The 20,069-nt window shown below is 42.6% G+C and overlaps 1 protein-coding gene across 1 annotated transcript in view; it reads left to right on the forward strand.

The window, feature by feature from the left end:
* Positions 1–19,626, forward strand: part of Arhgef26 (Rho guanine nucleotide exchange factor 26) — a 114,331-nt gene extending 94,705 nt beyond the window's left edge. The window contains exons 11-14 of the mRNA XM_036190071.1: positions 6,609–6,818; positions 15,360–15,427; positions 16,692–16,796; positions 17,636–19,626. Coding sequence (XP_036045964.1) covers positions 6,609–6,818; positions 15,360–15,427; positions 16,692–16,796; positions 17,636–17,778 — 526 coding nt within the window. The 3' untranslated portion in view covers positions 17,779–19,626. The remainder of the gene's footprint in view (positions 1–6,608; positions 6,819–15,359; positions 15,428–16,691; positions 16,797–17,635) is intronic.
* The last annotated feature ends 443 nt before the right edge of the window (positions 19,627–20,069 follow it).

Here is a 20,069-nt window from a genome sequence, read left to right on the forward strand (position 1 = left end):
AAGTATCTAGAATGATAGCTAATCAGGGTCCAAGTGAGACTCTTCCACAAGGTCAGTGCATATTTGAAAGCCTCTGTCTTAACATAGGGCAGGCCTGACTTGTCTTGTCAACCCACCATCCACTTCGTCAGGACTCCTACTGACCTGGACATACCCAGTCTAAGGATTCAGCCCACCTTAAGGAATGAGATTTGAATGCAAAATTTTAAGCAATGTCAGATGTTTCTCTAAATCTCCCAAAATTATTTATTGGTTATCACTTCCTCACAGGTTTGAAAAACCATCTGTATCATACATTAAGTCCCTAAATGTGTTTAAATCAGTTTATGAATTCGTCTGTCTATTTTACTGTCCATCTGTCAACTCTTGCCCAGTCCTGGTCCTTGAACTACTATAGATTTCTAAATGTCTTAGCATGTCCAAAGGCCAGTTCATTCTTGTCTTGTTCTGTGTAGTTGGCATGTCTGTTTTCCCACATGATTAAAGATAATGCATCTAACCCCTCTTCTCAACTCTCCCCACAAAACCGTTTTTGGATTTGCATTTAGATCGATTGCATTAAGATTATAAGTTACATTAGAAATAACAGATACCTTTTTATAGTAAGTTTGTCTTCATATAGAAAATTCTGATAAGCTTCATCATAAATATTTTTAAAGATTTTCTGATGTTATAAATGAGATGGGTACAATTATATTTTCACATTAAACTTTATTACAGTTATTTATTTATTCATTTATTGTGTGTGTGTGTGTATGTGTGTGTGTAGTACCATAGCATGTGTGTAGAGTGTAGAGGCCAAAAGACAACTTGTAGGATTCAGTTTTCCCCTACTACCATGGGCTTGGGTACCAAATTTATGTCCTCAGAGAGTCCATCTCACTGGCCCTCATTGATCATATTATTTAACTGGATATCATTAATATATAGAAGAGATATTATTTGGAGTTCTTTTCTCAGTCATACTGAGTTTCATAGTCACTTTGTGGTTATATTTCAGCTAGTGATGTATTCTACAGACAGTCAGCAGTTAGTGAAACAGGGAAGACATCCCATTACATAGTAGTTGATTGAGCCACACACTTAGACATCCACAGACACCTGGGGTGAGAATACTGATAGTCTTCACATGTATGCACTTATGATTTAAACCATATTTTCTTTCTACTTTTACTTTAAAAGAGGTCAAATATTCAGAAAGTCATCATATATATATAACAGACTCCTTGCCCAAACTTGCCACAGGACTTAACATTAGACACTTTCTTCTTAAACCAAAAAGAAACCCCAAGTTGGACAGGATTGTAGATTAGTATCCCTTTGCCCTCATGCTGGCCTTCCCCTTCCCAAACTGACTGGGCCGAAATGGCTGATTATTTCTGTGCTCAGTGCTGCAGGTTTTCTAGTATCTGTCATTTGGGGTATTTCAAACATGAATTTTTTGTATGTGGTCTTTAAAGGTTTTTCTGATCTAAAAGAAATAATATTCAAATAAATAAATAAATTTCCATTATGAGAAGTGTGCCAACCTTTGTGGAAATTAAGGAACAGGAAGTAAAAGTGCTCCATAAGGACTCACCTAATAAAGGGAGGGCCGAGGACGGAGCTCATCATTGGTTCAGTGCTGACCTAACATGTGTGCAGCCCCTGGATCCATTCCCAGCTCCACAAAATAGCTGAAAGGATCTCTTTACAATCAGGCTTATGTCATATCACCACAGCCATGTGGATGTACATTCATGCATTGCCTGCATGTCTGAACACAGCATTCTTTCCAGAAAGGAAAATAACTGTGATAGGTGTTTAGCATCATATCCTGTTCTCTGTGGATAGTTATTTTGTGGTTGTTTAAGATAATAATTTAAAGAAGGAGAGTGTGGATAGAGGTTACTAGGCCTTCCAGTGGGTTTCAACAGGGAGACTCATTGTTGTTTAAGACACAGAGCAACAGAGCTCCGTGGACTTGATTGGGCCCCTGTGGCTTGCACAGAGCCCGGGGGGGGGGGGGGGGGGTAGGGGGTGGTGAGCAGCTGCAAGTGCAGAGCTCATGTGGCACAATGAAAGGAAGTCTCCCTGTAAACTCGTTCAAGCAAGGAAAGGTGGCTTTTCCATCTGCCTTTTTCTGAGCAATTCGACTTCCTAATTACATGAGCCAAATTGTTCCAGAAACTGTGTCAACCATATGTTTGTTGGATGATGGAGACAAACATGGGGAAGTCTGATTAGAGTCAACTTCCCTGAGGAACGGGAACTTCTTTCCCACTCCATTCAGCTGCTGGGGACCTGAGGGAGTGGAAGGGGAAGCCTGGACTAGAGGTGCCTGGTAGTAGGCTCTCTTTCTTCCTTCACCAGAACAACTGTGGTCACTTGTCCTGAACTGGGGAGAAATTGCAGGTGCTGATTGACAGAAGAGTGAGTTTCATGCAATAGTCAGCAAGTTCAGAGGTGTAATGGCCTTTATTCTGAACCTTTGGGAGATTAAATATCTGTATGTGAGTGTATGAGAGAACATACTGTTGTCCGAGTCTTAGATGGACTTTTAATTAAAAAAGAAAACGAAACAACAACAAAAACAAAACAAACAAACAAACAAAAAAAACCAGAACCAGGTATCAGAGTGAAAGCTGAAAGATCAGAGAACAGCCAGCCACTAGTTCTTACCTCCCCAAAATCCTCAGCCTAAGAGAGTGAGTTCCTGTTTCCTCACACCTTATATACCTTTCTCTGCCCTGCCATATTGCTTCCCAGGATTAAAGGCGTGTGTGCTTCCCAAGCAGAGGCATGAGCTCTCAAGTACTGGGATTAAAGGTGTGTGCCACCACTGCCTGGCTCTGTGTCTAGAGGCTGGCTCTGTCCTCTGACCCTCAGGCAAGTTTATTAGAGTACACAATATGTTACCACAACATACCAGAAGTATCTTCCAAGAGCAAGCAAGCCGGCTTTAATCCCAGCTTTTGGGAGGCAGAAGCAGGCAGATCTCTGTGAGTTTGAAGCCTGGTCTACAAAGCATGTTCCAGAACATCCAGGACTACACAGAGAAACCCTGTCTCAAAAATCACCTCCCAACACACATACACACACAAAAAAAAAAAAAAAAAAAAAAAAGAAAAGAAAAGAAAAAAGAAAGAAAGGAAGGAAGGAAGGAAGGAAGGAAGGAAGGAAGGAAAATGAGCCAGCCACTTTGCAGTTTTTGTTTCCCTGGGTTTGAAGGTAGGCAACCAACTTAATTTTACTACTGTTACATGATACCAAGTATTTTTCATATGAAGCCCACTTTTAAAAGTAGTCAAGTGTTAGGTTCTATATTATTATATAATGCAAAAGTTTACTATCTAACTAACAGTAATTCTTGGATGTGTGACCAAAAATCACTTAAAAGACAGAAAACATCCTTCTTGGAGACTGCTTTGGTTCAGGATATCCAAACGAAGCTAAGTTCTTCATTCCGACAAACACTGGAGGTGAAGTTCCATAGCTTTGAATAGGATGACCAGTTTTATCATCCACGGTGGACATTTGAAGGGCTAACTGTTCTAAACTGGGTCAAGCAACTCCCTTAGCTTGTGATCAGTGGCACTGTATTTGTTCCTTAAACGAACAATTAATGAACATTTTTCACATGTATCTGCTTCTGCCGGGCGGTGGTGGCGCACACCTTTAATCCCAGCACTCGATGTGCAGAGGCAGGTGGATCTCTGTGAGTTCAAGGCCAGCCGGGGCTACAGAGTGAGTTCCAGGAAAGGTGCAAAGCTATACAGAGAAACTCTGTCTCAAAACAACAACAACAACAACAACAAATGTATCTGCTTCTGGCTTTAATGATTCCTAAAAAATGAAAACTCACCCACAGTCCTCTGGCCACCCTTCCTGGGAAGATGTGGTTCTCCTGCCTGCAGCTGGTTTGCACATTGCCTCTTTCCTACCTTGAGCCGGTGGGACCTGTGCTTTGTACTCTGGGTCCCTGGGAAAGGTGTTTAACTTCCTAGTAATGGATAGTTGTTGGCTTTTGAAATACCAAAGCTTGTCTGTTCTTTTTAAAATAAGTATCTTTAAAAAAGATTCAAAGCATTGATGAAATAAAATTTGATAGCTGGAGTTTTTTTTTTTTTTTTTTTTAATATTTAGGTAAACACTGGAAGGTATGAATTCTAAAACTGAAGAGGAGTAAAGACTAAGCATTATAGCTTACATTTATCTCCTGGAAACAGTCCTTGAGTTCTATCAGGGACAACCTAAAGAGCAAAACTACCTGAAGCTGGAGGTGCTTAGAATCCTTTACTACCTGGTTTTTGTTAACTGTTATTGAGATGTTGCTTTTGTTTTAATGTTTTGGGTTTTTTTTGTCTTAGAGGGGTCTCTTTCTGCCCCCTGCCCCCCCCCAGTGTGTGTGTGTGTGTGTGTGTGTGTGTGTGTGTGTGTGTGTGTGTATACATCTTGACTCCCAGGCTGTTAGATTTACGTCTGAGATGCCTTGACACTGTAAACATTTTCTGCCCTGCTAACAATTGATTTCTTTGTTTCTAGTAAACAAGATTCTTTAAAGATACAACCATGTTCCATTGTAAGGTGTTCTGTTGTGCCTTCTTCCTTTGACCAAAACGTGAAAACATCCTTATGTTCCTGGGTATGGCAGCCCCAGGACAGCTTTGGAGATCTTCTTGCCATGGGAACTTTTAGTGAATACAGACATGACCCTAACCACAGATTTGGTCTGAAGGCTGTTTTCTGAGTGGAGAATCTATCAAACTAAACTTCAAAAAAAAAAAAGACTAACATTTTCCAAGGACAGTTACTAGGCAGAATGTTTACTACTGAATAAAGAAGGCCCTAGAACTTTTGAACAAAATGTTTTGTTCTAAAACCTCTAGTATATTTGGACTTGGACACAGGGATTTTCTTTCAGCTCTTCTAAGTTCATATATTTTTATTTGCTATTAAGTGAGAGAATGGCATTGTTCTTAGAGTATATTAGAATTTATTGTAAGGTTATCTGTTTACTTAGCAGTTCAGCTGAGGTTTATCTACAAGAATGGAAGAGAACAGAGGGCTGTATATAGGTAGATTTGGAATTTGCCAGGCAAGTGTAGCCAAGGTAGATGAGCTTGTAAATGATTTTATCTAGGTACAAGGAATCCAGGCTGGGAAATTTGACATGCATGAGGGCGGGGGCGTGAGGAATTAATCAATAAAGGAAAAGGTCATAGAGTCAATGAGCAGGAACTGGTATGTTAAATAACTTTGGGGATGAGGATTTGGTGAGCTAGAAAGATGGGTGCCAGGTAGAGCACAGTGTGCCTTGGCTAATATTGGAACAGATGAGAGGCTGTGTTTGATGGTGATGATAAGCATGGGTAGGTGGCTGAGCCCACAGCCACTGGAGATATCAAAGAACCGAGAGAAACCACAGCAAGAGAAGTTGTTCATGTAATGCAAAGAAGAAAGTAGTGCTGGAGAGAGACAATAAGCTTGGGAGTCACTGGGAGACTCCAAAGTCTGTGATTAGGACAGAGATGAATAGCATGAGCTCCAAAGTCTAGGCCTTCTTAGGAGCAGGAAGTGATCATTTTCTGGAAGTGAGCAGTGCCAGTTGGGGAATGAGGACAGCATCCTCTAGAGAGAGACCAAGATTCTGTTAGAAGAAACAATGTAATGGATTAGAAGGTGGAGGAAAGTTCCGAAGTTGAGGCCTCAGGCTTTCCTGAACTTCCTAAGGAAGGGCCCTCCAGAAGGGCACAGTGGGAGGCATTCAGGAACAAATTGTCCTGAGAGAGAATTAACCTTGTTCACAGTGTGAGGGTGGATAAGCAAGGATGGGAACACAGCAGGATTAAGCCTGGTGGCTTCTGAAACAGGACGCCATCATGTGGGAGAGGATACACTGGGCATTTTGCCAAAGCGAGCAGACCTCCTCAGGGGTTCTGCTTTATAAGCAGGATCCCTGAGGTTCAGTTTCTACAAGCAGACCTTTGGGGTGTTCCTTCTCTCCTTGGGGGAGTGGGGAGGGGGTAAGCCTTGAGCTAGCTGAGCATGGGTAAGTGTTTACAGCTTCATTCTGGGGTGGAGGTGGGTGTAAAAGCTGGGGGATGCACCATTCATGAGTCACTATGCATGCAAGTCTCACTGATCATAGTAGTTACTGCATAGTGGCAAATGTAGCCTCGGAAGCTCTGTGTTGGGTTAATTACTCAGTGCTTCGTCTTTTCAGTGCTCTAACCTTGGTGTGTTGTCCCTAAAAAGGCAGTGTAAGTCTCAACTGTGTTGCCACCTAGATAGTTGGATGTTTGGTAGAAATTTCTCATAGTTTGTATTCAAGAAGTGTCCAACTTTGATTTGTGTTGATGTTTAAGTCTATGGAAGAAATGATCTGTGTTTTCAAAAACACATCGCTCTTTTATCTGAGAATGTACTTTAGTGTGCTACACACATAGTATTGGTGCTTCCCCAGATAAAATTCAGATTCCAGTTCATGTTATAAAACAGGTCATTCTTTCCTTCCTCCGGATGTCTTGCCTACTTCTCAAAAAAAAAAAAAAAAAAGTGTGACTTGACATATGACAGTGTCACAGTCATAGCTACTGATTAACACATTCTTTCCCCCTCTCTTTTAGTGAAGAAAGTTACAACGTCAATGATTACTCCTTAAGGGATCAGCTGTTGGTGGAATCCTGTGACAATGAAGAGCTTAATTCTTCTCCAGGGAAGAACACTTCCACAATGCTTTACTCAAGACAGAGCTCTGCCACTCACCTCTTTACTCTGACTGTCCTCAGCAACCATGCCAATGAGAAGGTGGACATGCTGCTCGGGGCTGAGACCCAGTAAGTGCACACGGGCAAAAGGGTCAGAGTTATCTGACCTCCCTCTGCTTTACCCCTCTGCTCTTCCTCTCTACAGACAGTGCTGCTCTTTATTTCCGCTGCTGTGCACCTACTGTGCGCTGAGGACAGCATCCAGATGCTTTTAGCAGATATAATCTCCTCAGTATTTCTAGGGAAGGATCTTGCTATTTGGGCCCTAATAAGTCCTGATGGATGCATTTTACTTGAATTTTATCATAAAAAATTTATTTAAATACTGACATTTTCATAAACGAAAACATTAGGATGAAGCTGTTTTGCTTATTCCTCCGGGTTCATTTGGAATATTCTGTAGCTTTACATCAACCTGTCCTTGACTTTCTGTAGCCCTTAAGACTCTGCTTCTAATGCTAAAAGCTGGAACACACCACTTAACATTTCACATGGATGCCTTGTAGTCGCTCTTCCTTATAGCCCTGAAAAAGGGCTCATCTCCTTTAGGCAAAATGGTGGAATGGTAGCGATTCTAAGCAAACTCTTCTTTCTTCGGTATCGAATTTGAAGTAATTTCTGAATCATCTGCCTTCAGTCAAACAGAGCACAAGGACTCTCAGAGACATACTTGACTTAGGAAAGCATTTCCTGGTTCCTCTTTCCAGCCAGTCTCTGAAAACAGAGCAGACATTCTACATGCACGGGTGGCTGTATCCGCACTTAGTACACAGGCCACTTTCACACTGAATGCTGGGATTAGGGCTTAATTTGCAAGTCTACCTTGGGGATTTGGTTCATTTTGACATTGTTGACCAACTTGTTTGGAAACAAGAAACCACTTGGATATCATCATGGACCAAGTACTATGTTGGGTCAGGGAACAGAGCCATGGAGGAAAAGGAATTCCCTAAATCTGTGTCCTCTCAGGTCCTTGTATGTTTCCTACCATCATCTGTTAGCATTCACTTGTATAGAGTGGTTCAAATAGATGAGCAGATAGCAGTGAATAACAGCCCCAACCATAGTTAAGACTTTATGCAAAGGTATTTTCTTACAGAAGTCTTTTTCTAAGGTCCTGCAATTCTTGCCCAGGAGCTGTAGAAAAGCCTGTGAGAGTAGCCAGCATTGCCTTCCACGGCTGCTGCCTTTGAGAGCATCCTTGGGGTTGTGCTTCTAGGATCGAGCATGGGACGCACCCAGGGCTAGGCTTGAGGAAAGGCATCTCTTCAACCCTAGAAGTCGTTGGGTAGCAGAGGCAGAACTAGCCTTCCTTTGTGTGAGGGAACCTCTTTAAAAAATGGAACTGATAGGCTGCATTCTGTGTAACTTTAAGAAAAGCGTAAACTCTTTGGCGGTTAATACTTGCCCAGACATTCTGGAAAATTCATGGAAATGCCCCCTCTGTACTTAGGAATGCAGAAAGGGTTGCTTCTGCTTGTGTTTTCCTCTTTTATTCAGCTGGCTCTCTTCATTCAGGCTTTGCCAGTGTACTACAGAGCTTTTCCTGACTGGCTCATCCATAATTTATGAAATCTCCATCTCTTGTTTCATAAATATTCCAAGGCAATGTCCTGCTCTTTTCATACCAAGGCTCGATCTTTCCCAAGACTGTAGAATCTGTTCTACCCCCTTGCCTTTGATTTGCCTTGGACTGAATAGTTGCCCATTTTCTTAGCCAGACATGTTCTCAGAATATTTAGTTATGTCACCCATAAACCCATGAGTATGACTCATATTCATAGTTCTTTCATTAATAGCAAGAGAACATCTGAGAAGGGACAAGGGGGTAGAAGTCTCTCTTTGGGAACAGAAGGAGTGACTGTCATTCTTCTCTTCCCTTTTCTGCCCTCAATTACAGCTGAGAAATAAATGACTAGACGGGGTTGGAGAGATGGTTCAGTGGTTAGAGCACTTGCTGTTCATGTGGAGATCCTGGGTTCACTTACCAGCACCCACATGATGGCTTACAACCATTTGTAAGGGATCCAGAGTGCCCTCTTCTGGTCTCTGGGGGTACCAGACATGTTTGCAGTGTTCCTACATATGCACAAGCAAAACATTTAAACACATAAGGTAAAAATAATAATTCTTAAGATAAATAAATAAATGGACAGATGCTGGCAAGATACAAAATAGCACTGGTAGAGATAAAAATAAATGACTCCCAAATGCACTTTCCTTAAAACATACATACACTCTCACAATTAGTTGTTTAAATGTCTAGCAAATTATTCCATCCTGCAAGTGGACTAGATCAGTCATGAGTTACTGGCTCTTCTGTTTTGTTGTATTTTAAACTTACACCTGGAAACATAAAAGCTGAACATACTAATTGAGTACTATAAAATGTACACATTATGATCTGTTTAAATCAACTTAAATATATTTATCTTGTAAAAAAAAAAACACTTAGTAGTTCTTTATGGTGTGGGCTATCTGGTTTTGAATAATCAGTTTGGGTCAGTGTAAGGAGTGTTCTTTGCATCTTAGATTTGTGGGCTGACAAATGGTTCTCACCCAGAATCCACCAATGGCCAATAGTTCAGCAGGGTGGGTAGTGCCCCATTAGCCCCTTTTCTGTCTATAACTGTGGACAGGTTGAGCCTTGTGCAAGCCCAGTGAAAAGCAACCACAGCTGCTATGAGTACATGCTTACAGTGGCTGTGTCATGTCTAGAAGATGCCATTTTGTAGCTCTTCTCTGCCCTATCATCTGGTTCTTATATTCTTTCCATCACTTCTACCTCAGTATTTTCTGAGCCCTAAAGGGGGTGGTATAAATGTCCCATGTAGGGCTGTACATTCAACTGTCCCTTACTCAAGCAACCAAACGCCTCTGCATTCATGAAAGTTTGCTGTAATGAGAAGCTTCTCTATTTAAGGATGAGAGTAAAATTTGTCTATGGGTATAAACATATGTGTTTAGAAAGCAGTTTGACTCATGTCAGTATAAACATCAGCAGTAAGTTGCCTCTTATGGCCTATGTTTTCCCCAGTTATGGGTTTTTGATTGGGCTCATAGTATGAACCATGAATTTCCTCTTGTGGAACAGGCCCAAATCCAGTCATAGAACATTGGTTGCCCCTATAATGGTTGTACCATTATTGTAGCAGTGGGCCCTTCTTGCCTAGTGGTTGGTATTCTTGTTCATAGGGTTCAAAGTTGATGCCCTTTCTTTTCCAGCAGTCTATAGAGCATTCTCTGGCATTATGAAAGCTAGCCATCAGGGAAGAAGCTTTCTGCTCAGTTCTGCCTTTATTTCTCTGTGTGTTGCAGTCAAGAGACATGTTGTCTTCAGTAATAATGTCTTATCATCCAGTTCTGGTGGGTAACCAGGAAGAATAGCAAGAACCTGCATTATCTGTGGTCCCTTGGGACCAAAAACTCACAGGAGGGATTTCCCATGTGATACTGGGATACCTATTTAATAACCATTGCTTCTAGGAGCAGAATTATCTAGCTAAGTGGATATCTCCCTTCTAACTCTTACTTATTTTAATTTACACTTTTAAATGCGTATAAAAATGTAAGTTTCCTTGTTGCTGTTTCATACACTCTTCACTTTAGCTACCCTTCCTCATGCTTTCATTTTCCCAATCCCTACCCCACCTGTTTCTCCACCACTACTCTCTTGTCCTGCTAACTAGTCTCCCTCCGGTTATGATGTCCCGTTCCCCATTGGCTCCTTCCTGGTTTCCTGACATCTAAAGAATTGCTGCTAGAGCCACTCCCCCCGCCCCCTGTGAATTCCTCCTGGTTTTCAACCTTTGTTCTTAAGGACGCTGCTGACCATTTTGTAGGATGTACAGCTAGTAGTGTATACAATATTATATCTGTTTGACAGTCACAAACCTTAAGTCATTGTACTGTATTGTTCAAATCTTAGATGGTCTTTTAATAAAAAACAAAACAAAACCCAGAACCAGGTATCAGGGTGAAAGCTGAAAGACTAGCAGAAAAGCCAGCCACCAGTTCTTACTCCCTGAAATCCTCAGCCTAAAGAGAGCGAGTTCCTGTTCCTCACGCCTTCTATACCTTTCTCTGCCCTGCCATATTACTTCCCGGCACTAAAGGCGTGTGTGCTTCCCAAGCAAAGGCATGAGACCTCAAGTGCTGGGTTTAAAGGTGTGTGCCACCACTGCCTGGCTCTGTGTCTAATCTAGTGACTGGCTCTGTCCTCTGATCCTCAGGCAAGCTTATCAAGGTACACAATATATCCCCACAGCACTGCTAATCCGACAAGAGTCTGAAAAATATGAAGAGTGACTCTTCATGAAAAGACAAGGGAAGAATGTTCTACTGTCATGTCTTTTCCCTCTAGACTTAGAGTGTGGGAGATGGAGAGTCCCCATTGTCTGCTTCCATTAAAATGAAGCACAGACAGCTGCAGCTTCCAAAGGCAGCAGACTGTAGCAAGTGATGTCCTTGGCTTCCTGCATTTCCAGTAGAATTTGGATGTCCTTTATGTCCGGTGTGTGTACGGGTGAGACATCCAGTATGTGTTCAGTGAGAGGTACAAGCTTTCTTCATCTGTTACATGTAACTGTAGGACAGGATCATCATAAAGCATGCTCAAAGATCCTTCTTTGCATTTCTTTCACAGAGAAAGCTGAGAGTCTAATGAATGTGGCTGGTGCTGTCAGCCATCCAGACCACCCGGTGCTAGGCCACTGACAAAGAGGCATTGTTTGCAGGGAGCTTTGCACTCTTCCTGCTTCAGTAATTATTTAATTACAACAGGAAGTAAAAGAATGGAATAAAATTGTAAATGGTATCTTGGAGTCAATCATATTCTTCTTTCCTTTAGGAAAATCACAATATTAAGTAGACAGTCTAGAATGGAAAAAATATATTTCAGGTTACAGTATTATTTTTTCCTCCTTGAATCTAGATTCTAGTTCCAAACATGATCTTTCACATTTGAATAGTACTTCTCAAAAAACCTGTTCCTTTTCTAAGCCAAATTATAGCCATGTTTATTAAAGATACTGTTAGTAAACAAACAAGATTATTTCAAGTAGAAATGGACCCAACATTTTTTAAAGATGTACTTCTTTTTATTTTATGTGTTTTGCCTGCATGTTTGTGTAAGGGTGCCAGATCCCTTGGAACTGGAGTTACAGACAGCTGTGAGCTGCCATGTGGGTGCTGGGAATTGAACCCGGGTCTTCTGGAAGAGCAGCCAGTGCTCTTAACCACTGAGCCATCTCTCCAGCCCTATGGGCAGAACATTTTTAATAGCACACAACAATGACGCCCTCCTTGGGTGGAGGACCAAAATAAGGAAGCCTTCATTTGATACTTGAGCAGGTGGCACTTATATTGAACACTGTCATATCAGATGAAGCATATTAACAACTTCACAGTCAGGCCTGACTTTTGGTGTGTGTGGGGGGATGTATATGTGTCAGAATTGTAAGTCTGAATTAATATCTCTTATTTTCTAAATAATCACTTCTAAAAATGTTGGAAAAATAAGACTGCCTTTCAATACTTGTTTATTTTTGAGACAAGTTCACTATGTAGCACATGCTAGCCTGAAACTTGTGATGCTCCCTCCTCAACCTAGTGCTAGGATTGCTGGCAGTGCTGAGGATGCAATGTGCCTTCCTTTTTAATACCAATCTAGCCTTTAGTAGATACAGTGAGAAACTGGATTTGTGTCTGTATCCTTTTTGCAATCAAGTTTAAACCTGCTGTGCCTGCTACCTGGTAGGGATAGGACAAGTGCTCAGCTGCTAACATCCCTATGACATAACATCCCTCATGGCATTTTAATAGCGCTGGAAACTGTCATGGCGTCTCATAGTGCTGAAACTGTCATGGCGTCTCATAGTGCTGAAACTGTCATGGCGTCTCATAGTGCTGAAACTGTCATGGTGTCTCATAGTGCTGAAACTGTCATGGCGTCTCATAGTGCTGACACTGTCATGGCAACTATAGTGCTGACACTGTCATGGCATCTTATAGTGCTGAAACTGTCATGGCAACTATAGTGCTGAAACTGTCATGGCATCTCATAGTGCTAAAACTTGTCATGGCATCTTATAGTGCTGAAACTGTCATGGTGTCTCATAGTGCTGAAACTGTCATGGCGTCTCATAGTGCTGAAACTGTCATGGCGTCTCATAGTGCTGAAACTGTCATGGCGTCTCATAGTGCTGACACTGTCATGGCGTCTCATAGTGCTGACACTGTCATGGCGTCTCATAGTGCTGAAACTGTCATGGAGTCTCATAGTGCTGAAACTGTCATGGCGTCTCATAGTGCCGAAACTGTCATGGCGTCTCATGGCGCTGGAACTGTCATGGCAACTATAGTGCCGCACATACAAGACTGAGTGGTAATGGAAGGACTGTTAAGTCTCTCCTCCACTTAGTTTTCTTTCTCCTCTGGGGTCACATGTGGTGTAAGAAGTGTCTTTCCCCAGCACATTGCCCACTTTGGGGTTTGAATATGATCCATTCTGTCTGCTCCGTTGTATTAAGGGCTGTTTTGTCCACTCACTCTGTACTGCAAGCCGAATGCAGAGCCTGTGCACTCAGTGAAGGTTGGCTGGAGGAAGGGTTGGTTGTGCTGTGGAATTTGATACTCCATGAGTATGAGTTTGCATTAGCCCAGCATTTCCTACTCAGTTACTCTGAGCAGGGGGAAAAGTCTGAACTGCATGTGTGGTAGGTTGCATATTCCTCTTGTATCATACTGTCACTGGAGAGACTAGATGAGAGTGAGCCATGGGCTTTAATAATAGTTTTCCTGTCTTTAGGATTCTGTCTTAAAGCGAGTGCTCTGCGCCTGCCTTAGAGATACGGTCCTTCCAGTTTTGTGGTGGGGCCAGCTCCTTGGCAAGGAACTTGAAGCCCCAGGGGAAGTGGTGTGGTTTGACAGCTTCTAAGAGGGGGTGGGACTGGCTCAATGGGAACATTTTCAAGAAACAGCTCCATTCAGCAAGGGCAACAACAAGTGTCTTGTTCTGTCCTCTAGAGTCTCAGCAAGGGGCCACACTGTCTACAGGATGCCATTAGTATCCAGACAGCATGGCACGGGAGGGAATGATTTCATCTGGACTGCTCAACTCAGTGGCAGGGGACAGCTGCTGGATCTGGAGAGTGGCCTTGCCTGGGAAGTCCTATGTAAAAGATTCAGTACCAAAATGCTCCAGGAAGGCAGCAGTTTGGGCAGGATAGACACAGTGGGGAAACCTGCCATGCCTTTGGTACCACAAGGAGACACAGATCCTGAGCTGCGGGAATGGCTCTTGGTGAACCAGTCATCTTCTGCTAGACATTAGCTTTCAGTTGGCATTGTACTTTGGAAATTCCAGTTGAGCCTGTGGCATAATAAGTATCTTTTCCCATCAACAGCAGAATTCAAAGTATTTACTTAGGAACTGGTTTAAAGGAAGTTGTATATTACTTATTCCTAATAAAGCATTTTGCTTTGTATGAGAGACAAAGTTTTCAAAAGCAAGATGGTATCATCAGCTTCTAATAGTTGTATGCATTACTGCCTGAAGCCTCGTCTCCTTCATTCTCTGTGTGTGGATGTAAACATGCACATGCCATTGTGTGGGGGTCAGAGGACAATCCCCGGTGGTAATCCCTCATGTCCGAGCTAGGACTTTAGTGCCACTGTGTACCCCAGGATAGGTGGCCCCAAAGCTTCCTGACATGCTGGTGTCTATGCCTCCCATGTCCCTGTAGGACAGCTTGGATTACAGGTACTCACAGGACAGCATTTGGCTTTTAATAGGTTCTGGGGATCCAGATGCATGCATGGCAAGAGCTATACCCCCTAGCAGTCACCTCAACCCCTTGATTTACTCTTTAAAAAAAATGGTTTGAGCATACCCATTTCACCCTAACTGCCTAGCCTGTTTATTTTACTTCTAAGCATATATCAATTTATTGATCTTTGGCTTTTTGAGTCAATCTCATTGTATAGCTTAGAGTGACCTTTAACTTGTGACAGTTTTCTATGTATTCAAGAATGAGACCTGATTCCTGCCCTGCCAGAGTTTATGATCTGGTTATAGAAGCAAACAACTTGATAAATGATCAAGGTTCAGTGTGTGATTAGTAATTTGATTCTCTTGTAAGCAGATGCTTACTGAGCCCCTGTTATTCACTAAGCAGCGCTCTGGAGATAATCCAGTTAACCAGGCAGCCCCACTGCCTGCTTTACCAAAATGGCTGAGTGTGTGAGGGAAGGGATCCTGCTTTACAGGCTTGCCTTACAGGTGAAGTTGATCCTTTGAACTGTTAAACTTCAGACCAGACGTGTGCTAAATATTCTGTGATGTAATGTGCATAATCAGCTCTTCATTAAATGTCCAACTGTCATATGAGAAGTCCCATTTAACCAATAAGGAGCCAGATTTATATTTGCTTGAAAATGACGTCTCTTCTGCATTTTTAAAAATCACCCCTTCCCCTGTTTGAAAGGCCAGTCCTCTACCCTCCGGGATCCCTTATATGTTTTGGGAATGGATTTGCACTGGCTATCTGGGATAAACTACTTTCAGTGTCTGGGGGACAAATCTGAATTGCACCTGCTCTCTGTGTTTAGGAGTGAGCGAGCCCGCTGGATCACAGCCCTGGGACAGAGCAGTGGGAAGCAGTCACCAGATCGAACCAGTAAGTTTCCAGGAGAGGTGGCTCCCCTGGAACACGGAGGGGTTCTGCCCTCTGCTGGCCAGCATGGTTACTGACTGGTCATGCTACCTTCATCTCTACCTGCTTTACAAGGTTCCTCCCAGATGTAGTTGTTAGATAAACATGAACAACCACTGCTTAGCCTTCCTGAGTTTGTTTCTTCATCCGTGAGACAGAGACATTGGGTGAGCCATGGGTTATTGTGAGGAGTATGGTAAATTATAGAGGGCAAAACCCTGCTGGAATCATTCAGTGTTTACACTTAGCTGTTATTAATGGGTTTGAATAGACGTAGAAAAGTGTGAGGGTGTGTTTGCTTTTTATTGTGTTGAGGAAAAGACTTGCTGTGTAGCTCTGCCTGGCCTGGTTTCACACTAGTCCAGACTGGCACTGGACTCAGGCTTTTGCCTCAGCTTCCCGAATGCTAGGATGACAGGGTGTGACTACCATGTTTCATTACAAGTTTTTGGTCTAAAGAAAATTACATTTTTTCCCCTGATCCTTTTTAGTGTAAGTGACAATGTCAAGAAAATGTACTTTATCCTTCTGGTGCCCTATTCTGCGTATCCTTTCACTGTAATGCCTGGTTTCTGGATGGCCAGTTGGAGGACTGAAGAATGAAGGTCGCAAACATGGTTTTCTGAAGCTAATGATCACTGCTTTTAGAGTCAAAGCAAAAGTGGTTGGTGGGACACTGCATTTTATATTTAAAAAAGGAATGAAGCCATGCCAGTCAGTTCTGCTGAAGTTGTGTTGTTTGTTGCAAATCAGCATTTTGGGACACTCCGAATTAGTCTGGCAGGCATTTGCTTGCAGCTCCCACTTTTCCCAAGCTTTTTCACAGCCTTTATGTCCAGTTGCAGGTAGGACAACTGCTCTGTGGTTAGAGATCTGGGAACTGCGGATGTTATCAGTTATAGGATCTTGACCTACTCTCATGCCTCCGTCCCCAGCGTGCAATGGCTATTGGCAGTTCCAATGTGTAATACAGTGAAGGACTCCTGATCAAGGCTATTGCTGAGCATATTCATGCATCGTAAGAACCCTCTTGATGGCAACTGTAAAAATTAAAAAGTTCATAACCAAGCATGAGGCTTCTTAAAGTAACTTCCCCATAGGAGCCCGGCTCAGTCTGCCAGTGCCAGTCCTGGAATCACAGAGCTGAGGAAGGGAATGCATACTGCTGCTTTGTACAAGTTCTGTTCTTCAGACTCTGGAAGCTCAGTGTGTCCCCTTTCCTCCGCAGCACTGACCCAGGTGGAAATCATTAGATCTTTTACTGCCAAGCAGCCAGATGAACTCTCCCTACAGGTGGCGGATGTGGTCCTCATTTACCAGAGTGTTGGCGACGGTGAGTAGGATTCTTCTCATAGGCACTGGTGGACTGGCACTCACAGAGCCTCAGGGCCACCCAGTTTAGCTCCTCCATCCAGTCCTTAGTCCATGTTCCTGGCAATTCATGCCCCAAACCAGAAGCTTCTCAGAGCCCTAATGATTGCTTCAAAGCGATCCATTTGAAACCCCACCCCCACCCCCAGATCCCATGCATCCTGTTTTCTCTCCATGTTTACTTTTGAAGCATGATGCCATCACCATGAAGTTTCCTTCTCTTCCCCACCCTGCAGTCATGTAGTTCTCAACTCCGAAGGCTTTCGGCCCTGCTCCCTCAATTAAAAAGGAAAGGGTTTCCTGCTCCTCATGTCCAAAGAATTCCCTTTCCAAGCCCAGCCAGTTCACACTCTCTCAGCCCCCAGGCAGTTCACACCCTCATAGCCCCCAGCCAGTTCACATCCTCTCAGCCCCCAGCCAGTTCACACTCTATCACTCTCCAGCCAGTTCACAACCTCAGCCCCCAGCCAGTTCACACTCTATCACTCCCCAGCCAGTTCACAACCTCAGCCCCCAGCCAGTTCACACCCTCTCAGCCCCTCCCTTCAGAGCTTTTGCTCCTATTCAATCTCTGGTGCATCATCACTCACTCTCTCTTGAAACCTGGTCCTATTTCACCTCAAGTATTTTGACCTTCACAGGAATGTGTTGCACTAAAGTTTCTTCTTGCCTATTATCTATGGTAACCCAACCCACAGAAGAAAGCTACCTCTGAATGGGCATCTCTTCTTCAGGGTGAGCTGGCACAGTTAAGATTCCTCTAGACATGTCTTGCCTGATGCAACCTGGTTTTCCTTGCAGGCTGGTATGAAGGGGAACGACTTCGAGATGGAGAAAGGGGCTGGTTTCCAACGGAATGTGCAAAGGAGATAACATGCCAAGCTACTATTGATAAGAACGTGGAGAGGATGGGACGTTTGTTAGGACTGGAAACCAATGTGTAACCTCTCAGATGGCCAACAGAATGGGGGCTAATGTTCCCGATCACAGTCTGCTTAGTTAAAACCACGGAAACACGTGCCTGTAAGCTTGCCAAGTTGTTCTGTACCCTCGGAAGAACAGCTACCAGATGCAGTTAGTCCACAAAGCTCATTTTTTTCATAATGACACTCCTGAAAACCTCCTTGAGTCCACTGAACAGTCTACTTCAGGGAGAGCCACAATCTCTGGCTCCTTCCTCTTCCACTGTTCTGTAAGATGCTGTATTGGGGCTTCTCGGTCCTCAGCTCACCTAGAACCTTGCTCTTCCCCCTTAATTTTCTCCTTTGTATGGTCCCACAGCATCAGCAAGTTTGTCTGTAAGGAGTGTCCACTTTGTAAATACTTTTTGTGTCTTAGTCTAACGCTGTTAATTCCAAAAGGAACTAATAAGAGTTCAGTAGGTGAGTTGTCATGTTTTGTACACCTCTTTCTACGAAAGGGAAATTGACACTTGAACTTGGCTACCATTTTCCTCATTAGAAGGAAAGTGAGGAGCCACCCAGTGAGGATTTTTAAAAATCTATCTCATTCAATATTGGTCTTAGATAACTTTAGCTTAATAAACCTAAGCTACTAAAATGACATGGGCTTTACACTTCACATATGTGAGGACATCCGGAAGACAGGATATTATGTATGGGTCAACTGCTGAAGAGCTGACATAAGACTGCTTTGCCTTCAGTAACACATGGTTCCTGACTGCTCCACTTGTTTTCAAGTAGAAAGTGGCTGGAACACATGTTAACAATCTTAAGGAAGAGAAAATTAAGCATAGACAGTATCAAGATGCCAACACGGTACTTGCTTGAAATATTTTGACCTTAACAGGAATTTGTTGCACTCAATACCCAATGGCTTGGTTTGGAGTCTCTTTTAGCTATGAGTTCCTATAGGACTTTATTCTCCACTCGTACAAAGAGATAACAGAATACACTAGAGTTCATTAAACAGTAATGAAGTTTTAAAAGATTTACAGGAAAAATTATTTTCATTTGGTAGCTATAACCCCTCTATTCTGTTCACCAAGTAAAATCTAAGTATACATTATTGGAGGGCTCAGATCTTAATCCTGTGTCTATGCTTCTGTCTATACAGCGCCTAAGCCATACGGTCCAGAAGTCCAGTGTGTAGGTGTGCTTGGCTTATACCCTGCAACCCATCCACCTCAGCAGTAAGCCAGAATAGAGATCCCAGGGGCTTTCTCACCTTTGGGTTGCTTTCCTTTGGCCTGTTTATGTATTCCTTGCAAAAGACATTCCAGGCCCTGCATTCTCTGAGGTGTGAGTGAGTATGGGAATGAAGCAATAGCCGTGGTCCACAGCAAGAGGTGTCCCAAGAGTATAAAACAGGAAGTCTCTCTCCTCTTCAATGTCACAAACTTCTTAGAAGAAATGCTAACAAATTATAGTTTAATCTATGTCATGTTTTACTTAGGACAAAAGGTGTTGCTTGCAAGAGGAATCATTTTGTATTATTTTTGCTAATACCGATTTGGAGCTATAAAGTAACACTATGGATCCTGTGAATTAATTTATAAGTGTTAAACTGTGGAAATATGTATGTCAAGCAGCTGAACACCGTTATTAAAGTGTCCCTGTGTAGCAGGTATTTAACAATCACAGTGTTTCATTTCAACTGTGATTGTTTTTAACACTTTTTTTCAAACCTACTTTTTTAAAAATTCCTTCTTTGAAATGTACAGTAACTTCATGCCTGCAAAACAGAAATGTTACTTTCATTCCAATAATTTGAACCTGCTTGTCCACTTTCAACAAAGCTTGTGAATTTATAAAGATTTTATAGACACTTGTCTTTTTGTGCTGGTGTGATTTAATTTACTTACAGTGTGACGTTTATGGTTTGGGGAATTTGTGGTTAAATCAGAGATGTGCTGAGAAGGCATCTATAGCTAGCATTACAAAAGATTCATCTTGTCTTTTGGGTGTGTGTTGGCATTGGCTGTCCTAGCAAACAGGCACTTTTGAGAATTGGGTCCTACTGTTTGTGTGCTTATGAAATTGTATCATCTAGTAAATCATGGTAGAAGAAAAAATCCAAACCCTTCTATGTAACTTTCCCACTAGTTCATAAGATCGCTACAACGTGAGTGACTTGAAGCCATAATCACTGTCTGTGTAGAATCTCCCTCTGGAAAGGCCGAAGTCCTGGGTATGTGGATACTAGGGTTCTCTTGTCTCTGAGGCTGCAACAGCCACACAATCCTTCTATCTTCAGGGCAGCAATAGAATGCCGA

The sequence above is a fragment of the Onychomys torridus genome, chromosome 6, assembly GCF_903995425.1.
Source record: "Onychomys torridus chromosome 6, mOncTor1.1, whole genome shotgun sequence".
Taxonomy (NCBI): Eukaryota; Metazoa; Chordata; class Mammalia; order Rodentia; family Cricetidae; genus Onychomys; species Onychomys torridus.